Source organism: Pieris brassicae, chromosome 3, assembly GCF_905147105.1.
Source record: "Pieris brassicae chromosome 3, ilPieBrab1.1, whole genome shotgun sequence".
Taxonomy (NCBI): Eukaryota; Metazoa; Arthropoda; class Insecta; order Lepidoptera; family Pieridae; genus Pieris; species Pieris brassicae.
The window spans coordinates 21482919-21495004 of NC_059667.1; the positions used below are offsets into that span (position 1 = coordinate 21482919).

The 12086-nt window shown below is 33.6% G+C and overlaps 1 protein-coding gene across 3 annotated transcripts in view; it reads right to left on the minus strand.

Moving 5' to 3' along the window:
* The window catches only part of LOC123707574, a 61676-nt gene that overhangs the window by 12026 nt on the left and 37564 nt on the right, over positions 1-12086 (minus strand). For all 3 annotated transcript variants that reach the window (XM_045657729.1, XM_045657732.1, XM_045657730.1), the window contains exons 5-6: positions 8810-8959; positions 107-202 (exon numbers count right to left, since the gene is read on the minus strand). In XM_045657729.1, the coding sequence (XP_045513685.1) occupies positions 107-202; positions 8810-8959 (246 nt within the window). The remainder of the gene's footprint in view (positions 1-106; positions 203-8809; positions 8960-12086) is intronic.

Below are 12086 nucleotides of genomic sequence, written 5' to 3' on the forward strand. Positions count from 1 at the left end.
TACAAAAGTTTGTAGCGCCATTCATTATATTATAATAATAAATGGCTGCCATGCTCCAAACTAAATATAAATTAAAATTCAAAAACTTTAATATTAGGATAAATACCTTGAAATATACTTCGACGCCGTAGATCAGGAAGAAAATAACCACCACGAATAGAAGTACCGCGTAGCAACCGTTGAACACGTGCTGGTAGAAACTCTGCAATTATTAAAGTGAGTTTCAGCACTAATATTGTCTTATCGTTATATTATGATCGACTAAGACTAGCTATATACACATTATATTTACGCCAAGGCCTTTTCCGACTGCCCAGATGAAGCGGTGAGCGCCAGATGACACGTTTTGTTCCCTACAAGGTACCCTACAAAGTCCAATGGTGACAGCAATGGTCTATATGACCCATTGAACCTTTCGTGAGGTCTAAAATTACTGTTTTTCGTTAAAAATTTCCTAGTAAATACTAAAACGTATCATTTATATTAATTATTTATATAAAATTTATGTATGATGAATCACTGCATTAAACTATAGACTATAGACTCTATACAAATTGTAAATCATTCACAAGAAGCCGCCAAAACGCCCGTCTAAACAAGATGGTGTCCTATTCTATAACAAAACACATAAACACGTAAACAAACTTCAAGATTTTGCGTGTTAATTTCTAACACAAAGTCACAATATTTTTACTCGACGAAAGTCAGTCTGCTACGAAATTAAACTCCAAGTATTGTGATGACATAGACGAAAACATCATTTACAAACATGTCATCATCCGCGATTCAATTAAATGAATGAATGAATGAATTTATCACATATGAAATGTGATAAAAAACTGTCAGAATAATGAATATTTTTAATTATGTTTTTTTGACATCTTACTCTAATAATTTTTAAAGCTATGTCTTATACAGATTATGTATTATATTATATTCTCTCGTTAACACGTTTATACTGTCCAACTTGGCTTAATAATACAATAAAGACGTCAAGCCTTGGAGCAGGCCTCTACGGGAGTTTTCCTGATACATAACTACTGAAAACTGTATATACTAACACATAGGTTAGTCCTATATAATTAAGATTAGTTACAGTTTATAAATAATAAGTTGAAATATATACCTAGTTTATATAAGTGTCTAGGGATATAAATTATGGCTTTAAAAAAATAAACTATCCAGTATGATCCACATTTAGTACTGCGAGATTAAAATACGGTTATATTGAAGTCTGTATGTAATTTAAGTATAGAAACGTCTAAATCACTATCTCTATTCGAAGTTTCTTCTCTGTCGTTACGAATCGTTCTAAGATTGATGAACTTGAACACTGCTTAAGGCTCGATTCACACTATGATACAGTTTACGGTTCGATCTCGTTCTCAGTCTGAAACCCGGTCCGGTAAAATATTCTTATATAAGAATCAGTGCATCAGTATCGTATCGCTCCAGTTTGGATTCGATATCGTGCTGGTACCGGATTGTCAAAAATCAAAATCAAAAGTTTTTATTTAAAATAGGCCTTTGCAGGCTCTTATGAAACGTCTAGTTGCACGGTTCCAAAAAGTGGGTCTCATGGAGAAGAACCGGCAAGAAACTCCATGGACACTCTTTTCAACAATGGTTTAGCTTACAAAGACTCGGTTACAATAGTAATAATCGGCTGAGAAGTTTATATAATGCAAGGTATACAGAGATTCTATACAATGCAAAAGAAAATTGAGTTTTTACTATTAGTCTAAAATGAGATACACACACTTGCACAGCTCAAGTTGCCAGGGAAGCCGCACATGCAGAGATATAGTCAACATAGTCTTGGATTTTATAATACGCTTTTTTAATTAGAATTCCTTTGATGACGTTTTTGAACTTTTTAATCGTAAGATCAGTTACACACTTCGGTAGCCTGTTGTAGAATCTGACACAATTCCCAAGAAACGATTTATTCGATTTTGTTAATTTGTATTTTGGGACTACTATTCTATGCTTATTCCTGGCATTTATAGAATGAATAACACATTTGACAGTGAATTGATGCAAATTTTTACGAACAAACATGATATTCTCTAGAGTGTAAAGGGAAGGCAACGTGAGTATATTAATTTCTTTAAATAATTCTCTCAGAGACTCGCGGGGGCCAAGATTGTAAATTGCACGAATTGCCCTTTTCTGGAGAATGAATATGGCATCTACGTCAGCCGCTGCGCCCCACAGTAGAATACCATAGGACGTTATGCTATGAAAGTAAGCAAAATATACAAGCCTAGATGTAGCAACGTCAGTAAGCTGTCTTATTTTTCTGACTGCATAAGCTGCAGAACTTAGTCTACCTGATAATGCTGCGATGTGAGCTCCCTATTGTAATTTACTGTCAATGGTTATGCCCAGGAAAACGGTTTTTTTACCCATTGTCATTATCATTCGAGGCACGATCTTTAACGCTTAGATCGTTACGATCAATTGTACCGACAGTCTGAATACGTTTTTGTCTACTAGTCGTGAGTAAAGTTCGGTGGCATCTGTTTTATAGATGTATATTAAATGAAACACCTTGTTTGAAACTAACTAACAACTGGCTTTAATTGTTTAAAATATGAGCTTATAACTAACATAAATTACGAGTTGTTGCGACGCTATCAAAGACTAACTTGGCTCATCTAAGGGTTCACAAATCTAAATGACACTCATGTTATTGGACATTATCAGAAACGACAATGTGTAAAAAAACTAAAGGGCTCATATTGGCTTCAAGTGTGATGATTGTTTACACTTTTAAATATTAACTAAAAAATATATATGTAACTTAACTAAAGTTAGGTTACGTAACTCCTGCCTAGTAATATATAGTGGCATTCTGACAAAGGTTAGTACTTTTGCGTATTATAATCACACTATAATTATTCTCGCTAACTTTTCTATTCCATTCTGTTTTTTTTTCGGGAAAATCTTGTATACGTTGAAATTCACGAACATTTAAAAATAATTTATGTTCATGGATTGAGACTGATTGTTTAACTAGTAGTGCAGACACATATCGAAACCGGAGCATAGTGTGGATCAAGCCTTATATTTGAGGAATTAAAATTTATGCGCAATAGCGCTGTTTTACACTAGAACTTGTTTTCGATTCGTTATACTAAACCAATTTAGTCAAACGATTAACTAAAATGAGAATGTCCATAAATAAAATGCGTTGTTTTTAAGATTTTTATTATATTCCAGTACATTCACATTTGAATCGAACACCGGACCACTCTTGTAGCCAGTTTTAAGTTAACTGAACGAAATATAATGTATATTATAATTTCATTCAAACAAGACTTGGTTTTTGAATGCAAATTTGAGTATTCGGCCATACGATGAGAAAGATTTCAAAACATCAAAATCAGCACATAAAATCCGTCTGCAAAAACTAACCTAATCTAGAGTTCACCTCTCATTCGAATTCTTCTTGATTATAACGGATTAAACAGTTATCATCCGGAGCTGGAGCTGGTAGTGAGCGGATCAATTTTAAATAAAGCATTAAATGCCTAATACATACCTAATCCGCTATTTTCATACAAAAATATATATATTTTTTTATATTTATGTAAACCAAAATTATTATATATTTTAGATATGACACCATATATAGATATAGTATTGTTTGTGTCAATAAATAAATGAAAAAACAGGACACGGGTAAAAAAAATTTAAACCATTCATGTCATTGCTAACTCGTTAAATATACAAGCCTACATAATATATAATTATAATCGTTTCCATTATAATGTATGAGTCAATGGAGTTGAATGTTGGCACTTTTCGTTTCTTTGTCCACCTCAAGGATAATTGAATAATTGCGAAATTATTCCTAGGCTTAGCGGCAAACTTGGAGTGTGGCGCAGATGATGACACTGCACAGTATACGTTGGAGGATTGTCCGCAGTGGTCTCAGCTGCGTCACAATCTTTGTTTTGTGGTGGGGAGTAACCTTTCTTTGCCTTGTGTTGTGGAAAAAATGGTCGGCAGTGACGAGGTTTGGAATGCAGTGGTATCCTTCTGTGAGCATGTTATGCTACAGAAGGAGATAGCAGAACGAGAGAGGGAGCCCTTTAGGACGAATCCTACGGGTATAAGACGGGGAGAAAATAGGAGAAGATATGCCCGTCTCCTACCTCCTAAGAAGTGTGTACTGCACCGGAGGTTTGTAAGGGTATCATGCCGTTGAGGTCCCGGTAGAATGCGACAGCGACCTCGGAGCTTCTGTAACGCGGCTTTGTAGGAACTACCCGAGGTGGTTTTAGTGGGTATTGTTCACCCAGTCTCTGAATAGCACAGATTTTGGCGTGGGTCGAGTCCCACATACCCCTGCAACCTTTGATGGCAGGGGATGCGCAAATGCATTTCCACCTCGGATATGTTTCCACCTCGCAAAAATGTTTTGTAGTATAATCTGTATTCTTAAACACGCTATAAATTGTGTCTTTTTTTCTATAATTTATTCAAAATTTTAACAATTACAGTTTCGATATAATAAAATATATCAAATCTATGTTTAACTTAATTAAATTATGTATGATATTATTGTCTGTAATTGTCTAAAAAATATTCACATTGCAACTACTGCACAATTGACAATTTACTAACAATTCTATCATGTATGTAAATTGTCAATTGGTTGGTTTTAGAAGACGTGTCATATTGTACGTGTGAATTCGTCTAATCCACTCACATATAAATTGTAATCTATATATATATAAATGAATTTGCCTTGGTCACGGCATCACGCGTGAACAGCTGGACTGATTTCGCTAATTCTTGTTTTGTTGTGTTTGTTATTGTCAGGAGATTGTTGTTATAAAATAATAAAATTGCGCAGAAAATTTAAGAAAACTTTTGTTACGATACTAAAATTTTTTCAGCTCCTTTATAATTCTAACTTTTTTGATGTAACCTTATGATGTTTGACATAACATTGACAGAATGCGTGCTTAATTATCGTCAATGAGGATGTAAGAAAACTGAGATCGGAGTTATTATATTGAAAAAAAAACATATAAAATAATTACAGTCGCTAATTGTTTGTGGCATTAATCTTGAAAATCCAATTTTTTTCCATGGCCAGTTATATGTCGCCCGTTCTCGTGTCGGAATACCAACTAAACTATTTATATACGCGTATATCACAAGGCATTAGAATAATAAACAATTTGTTTCTAAAATATTTTTAATTATTTTAGTAAATTATAACAATTCGAAATTAATATTCATAGTTAAGACAAGACAACGTCTGTCGGGTCCGCTAGTATTATATAAAAATCAATCTCATACTATGTATATTAAATTTATATATTAATGTATTGTTCATTTAAGAACTTGAATTAGTCTTATAAAAATTAACTTTGAAATATATAATTTAGATGTATATCGATATTACGTGGGCATTTATCGTAACTGAAACAATTTGAAAATATCCGTACGTTAACGTTGCCTAAGTGGAATTATAGAATACGTCTTCCTCAATTAAACTAACGACTTATTAGTCGAGATGTTAAAGGACACGCAAGTTATATGTTCAATGCTATGTTGATTGATTTTTATGTTTTATTTGAACATAATTGACTTTTTGTATGTTATGTGTTATGGTTTCGTTTTAATTAATTAATTATAACAATAAATAAAATATGAAAAATATAAATCATATATATATCAGCGTATATATCAGCAGATATATGCTTTATTTGCCTACAGCTGATAACATTACAGCACTGGCACTATATATAACTTATTTTGCAAAATATTTTGGCTTAGCTAAGAGATCATAGAGTATAATTAACTTATTTGATCAGCAAGCTTTCAAGTAAATATGCTAATAAAATTAACATATTACATATTGTTTAAATAAAATATTATATACATAAGGGTACCATTCAATAATATGAAAACATTATTAAATTATAAAAATTCGTATTTCTCATTAAATATTTCTATTAAGAAGATCACCTTCCCTTACATAAACCTTCTTTAACAGAATGTTTATTTTTACGACGGAAATCGAACTTGCTTAAGCTATTGACCAAAACAGTTGAGTCGTTATAAAATCGGAAAATATTATTTACCTAAAACAAATCTTATGTATTTCAAACAAATTTTAGGCAAATATATTTTATGATCAGACTATTTACTATAAGCAAATGTTTAGTTTCGAACCAACAATGGTGTTTCGTAGGACAAATGACTAAAAAGGCGAAGATCCTGCAGAGTAAACAGCTGATTACGACTGTCTTGATTTTCATTTTTTATCTAAAAACTAAACGAAATACGAAAATTTTGCTGAAGCTATCCGCGTTCCTTCTTTTACGGTAGTTATGTAACCTAACAGTTGTTACATATACATATTCTAGTTACTAATTAAAAGAATCAGCAAATGGTAAAAATCCAATAAATTGTAAAACGTCATTTTCTAATTTCAACATCAGGGCTGGCCGTTTGCCTCCTATTACAAAAACCACCACGACGGCATAGCAACGAACTCTCCACCCCCCCTTTCAAAAACCACAAAAACATACAGAAATAACCAACTAAAATACATGAGACACATCTTCCAGGACCCTCAAAGGACATAACACAAAACAAGGAAGAAGAAACTAATCATTTTATATAAAAACCCACAACGTTGGAACACTGCATTATTAAAAAATATTGTTAATATAGAATACGCTAGAAAACTTAAAACACGACATAATAAATTAAATCTTTATTTAAAAAAAAAGCTTGCCAACGCTCGGCACACTAATCCATTGTTAAAATAAGCACTAAAAGGCAAACATGACATACACATACACATCGAAATATTAAACAAAACAAACACTAAAGAAAACAATTACTAATCAAAAAAATTTTAAAGTGTGAGGGGAGCAAGTATGGATCCAGATATATAGTAACACATAGGATAATAAGATATAATTAAGATTCGTTACAGTTTATATAAATGTGTCAGGAAATGTATCAAAATAAATAAATATTAAATGGTCGTACTTTTTAATTTCCTACAACTAAAATAACAATAAATCAATGGCGCTAATACCTTTATAGGTCTTGGCCTCAGATTTCTTTATCTGTTTCGTGATCATTTGTCAATCAAATAGGCAAGGTGGTGATCAGCCGTCTGTGCCTGACACACGCCGACGAGCGAATATTAAATGCGCACATAGACAAAGTTGATGCACAGCTGGGGATCAAACCTACGACCTCAGAGATGAGCGTCGCACGCTGAAACCATTTTTTTTTTTTTTTACGTCAGGAAATGCTTTTACGCATATCCCTACGGTATTTTACACCAGCAGGGATTATGTGGGACTCAGACTTAATAAACCCTACCCACTAAAACCTGACGGATGACTTCAGCTCGCCAAAGGGCGACGGCAGGTAACAGCTGAGCCCTATCCTTACCCCCGCCAAACGCGAATGAAACCATTAGGCCAACATTGCTCAACTATATCAGCAATTTTCCTTAATACGCATAATTAACATGCTAAATGCATTCACAATAAAAATTATATTTAGAATATTTTTTTACTGACGGTAATTTATACAAATTGAATAAATATATTCCTTTAAATAATGCAGTGGCCCTAAACTTAAATATAATAAGTTTCAACCTAGTAACATCAGAAAAAAAATATCCTACAACGCGTACAAGGTCAACGAATTGAAAGACGGAATAGGAAATTGGTCGTGCCCACGCCTTTGTTAAGCCCATTCAGATAAACTAGATATAAGGTCAAATAGGTGAAATCTTATCTATGGACTAATTATATATTTTTTAATGTTAGGCCATTACTAGGGGCTTAGACAAGATACCCGAAGGACCAATCCGGTCGCCAAACTCCAAAGAAGTACATTGTTTCTTTCCATTTTTTGTCATCGTTTCTTGAAGTAAAGCAAATGGTAAAAATATATGGTGAAGTTGAGTAGTTTATGTATCCATTTTGAAAGATCGATACACGATTTAAATAACTTCGCTCTATAGAAAAGAAATCTGAACATAACCAATGTTTGATACTTTTAATTCATTTTATCACGAAAATGTATATAGAACATGAATTTTACACGATATATTTTATTGCAACTAAGAAACATTTCAGAAAAAAGTCATAAAAAATTGATGATCATAACTAATTGCTATTACGGGCTGGCGCGCCTCAGTGCTCCAGCTCTCTGGAGTCCATCCCGAGACACTGACACAGCAATACGTGCCGAGATAGGCCCTTAGTGTATGTAGAAAGTAGAAAACTAAATTTGTCGACACGAACTGTCATTTGGATACAAATTTAGTTTCTACATACACTACTGTTAAGGCATCTTGACTAAGACCCCTAAAGAGTTTAAACTTGCTGCCTGAAGTAGTAATAACACTGCAGTAAAAATACAACTACCGTGGAGGTGTCAGAGGTCTGCAACTGCCTTTCATCATCGGACTTCGAAACGAAATACCATCCGTTTCATCTGCACGTCCACAACTGAGCATTATTTAAGTATTTCCGGACCAATTCGACTTATTGTCTTGAAGTAAACTGTATACCAAGTGGTAAAAGGCAACGCAATTGCGAGCCTTCTGACAATGTAAGTGTCCAAGGGCGGCGGTATCACTTAACATCAGATGAGCCTCATGAGTTTGACTCCTATTATAAAAAAAAGAAAAATATAAGTACGTAATATTTTTTAAAGATGTGTCGAAATCGTGAAAAACAACCTCCCAACCGCCAAAGACCCTCACGCGTCACAAACAAACAAAGAAACAACTTTAGGTAGATCTCACCTTCTTCTCACTAGAAGTATTAGCAACGTTGATGGTGAGCACTTCAGCGAAGAGGAGTGAATAGATGATCACATTAAAGGTGACGAACGCCAGGAATGACTTCGAGAGGAAACGCTGTCTCTCCCATCGCACATCGCGGAGGTGGAACACCTGTAAAACAGATATATATATAGTTACATATTTAATAAGAAATAATTATTTGATTAAAGCACACGTATATATAACTTTAATAAACAATGGGCCCATGGTCTATCTTAGAACGACAGGTACAAATAATGATTATACTAAACAAAAGTAAAATAATAATTTACATTTTAAATTATAACGTTTTGCATTAATATATTCTAGTCAATATTAAATTTAAATTCCAATTCATGTCTGGCGTTATACAAAGCGCTTTTTAAGATACACCTCCCACCATCCCTACTTAGGGGGCTTCAAGAGTAGATCGTACTACTGCCTTGAAGACCAGGGCATTGCGGGTATCCATGGTCAGCACTAACTGTCTTTTACCTCATAAATTCCCATAAAAAATTGGGCCTTCTTGGTGTCGCTTTTTTTTTTAAATATTAGAATACTAAGGATTAATAAAACTAGTCCAGTGCTTCTTACCAAAATCTCTTGATTTTATGTTAACAATACATAAGCCGGATCTAAACAAAAGCAGTTATAATTGAAAACTATTACTAAATAATCCACGTAAAAAATTACACAAACAAATCTATGTAATTAACTAATCAGTATGCCGTTCACAAAACATATAATTAACATAAAATAAAAACTACATAATATGTAAACAACATTAGTTAGTGTAAACACCACTCGACTAAGTCTCCATTACAGTAAACAAAACCATGTCCCGACTAAACTTAAACGATTTTTATGAGACTCCGAAGACTTAACGCTGTCAAAATATATTTAATTTTGACATATGAGTCTTAGTTCTCGCTAATCTGCATTTATATCTTACCCTAAGCGAGACTGCGGTATATATGACTTCGACTCACGGGAGTCAAGTTCAGTTCGCGCTGTATATATTTTTTTAATACCGTTACAGATGACTACAATGCGTCTAATAACATTTATATCACATATAAAACACCACACACAGAGAGAGAAAAACAACACAACATTAATAGATTATTAGAAAAATATTCTAATAAAAGTATTTGTTACAGCGTAGTGGCATGAAGCAAACCTTTTGTCTGTTCACTCAACAGAAAATTCTTCTATAAATCTATTCAATGTAACACACATTGTGTCATGTGTGCCTTTAGAGAGATTAGTTTTCGCTGAGGGTACAAATTATTACGGCGGTTTAAGTCACCGAGGCCTAGGCATTGGAGCACTGCCAGATTGTTTTCCTTTCCACGCATTATGTTTGGTGACGGGTTTTTGTATGGATACGTTCAAATAAAACACTTTGTTTGAAGCTGTGTAACAACTGGTTTAAAGTATAATAATAAAAATAGGGGTAGTGGGTTTGCGACGCTATCAAAGACTAACTTGGCTCATCTAAGGGTTCACAAATCTAAATGACACTTAAATGGCTCATATTGGTTTACGCTTTTAATTAGTAATTAAAATATTTATATGTAACTTAACTAATGTTAGGTTACGTAACTCACGGAACAACTTTATCAGATACATGGTTATATCCCACAGAATCTGTTGTAAAATTCTAACAACGAATCCGAATTTGACTTTGATATGTTGGACGGCGAAAGCCACACCAGCGCTACGATTGAACGTAGAACTCTCAGGCACACACCGGAATCTCTAGTGATCGTGAAGTGCATGGATCTGGTTTAAGTTCTCACGTTATTTTCACACATGTGTATTCATTCTATAACAAATCTTCATTATATTTGCGAACAAAGTATGTCATACACGGCTGTCATATATCTGTTCGGAACTGTACGAATTTTTACTACTATTTTTATTCTCTTAAGCATTTTTTTTTTGCGTCTGAGGCGCAAGTTGACCGATCTGGTCTCTGGCAGAATGACCAGCGCTGTGGACCACTTCTGCTTCATTATATGCAAAGCCAGGGCCAGTTACTGCCACAACACACACACATTACTCACTTAGTATGTACCTTATACGGTTTTATTTAATTATTTTTTGATTAATTTAACAATTATTTTATGTGTTACTGTGTTATGTAATTATATATCCTTAATATTTACTATGTAGGTACGATGCTAAGCTACGTACACAGAATATAAAATTTCATGTTTAATTATTAAATTACACAACATTATATATCATATATATCATCAATTATAATCTGTACATTTTTATATATAACAATTATGGTCGACACAAAAAATAATAAAAATATAATACTTTCAATTTACTATTTGAGATTTCTGTAGAATGCGAATACTTAGGGCTCTGTACTTGGCACAGGTACTCTTCACTACTTTAATATTTATTACATGATGTTTATCCAAGGTTAAGATACCATTACGGATATTGAGATAACTAAATCCCTATAAGTTATTTTGCGCGAATCTTTGAGTCATACAAATTGTTTGAACTGGTGCAAATCAATCACAAGTATTAGGATCCTTTAAGTATTCGTCAAAGTTATAAAAAGCTGTATTGATTAATTTACCTTCAACGAGAGTTTTGAACTTATACAGTATTAATATTTAATTTCCATATAAGGAGTGGTTTATCTGGAGCCTGATTGGTCGTACGCTTAGTATCTGTATTTGTCAGGTTTACGTATATTTTGTCAATCTAATAGACAAGTAGGTGATTATCAGCATCCTGTTCCTGACACACGCCGTCCACTTTTTGGGTCTAAGACAAGCCGGTTTCCTTACGATGTTTTCCTTCACCGTACGGCTAGTGTTAAATGCGCACAAACACGATCTATTAGTGCACAGCCGGGATCGGAACTACGACCTCTGGGATGAGAATCGCACGGTGAAGGTATTAGGTCAACACTGCTCTTATAGTTTTTATAAAAATATCTGAAATATTTTTTAGCATTAAATTTAAACGCAAAAGACCATCTTTAATCCATTAACGAAATAACTGACGTGGAACGAATTTATATTCAACTAGCGGATCCGACCGATCAAATCATTCTCGACTACACTTGAACATACAAAAGATTTCATCAAAATCTGTCCAGCTGTTTAGAAGTTTAATTACCAACACATACACACATTTATATATATACAAGCTGTTTATTTGCTGTATATCTATATATATGACTTAGATACCGACTGCAGCGCCATTTGCCGGGCTGATTTGTGAATCT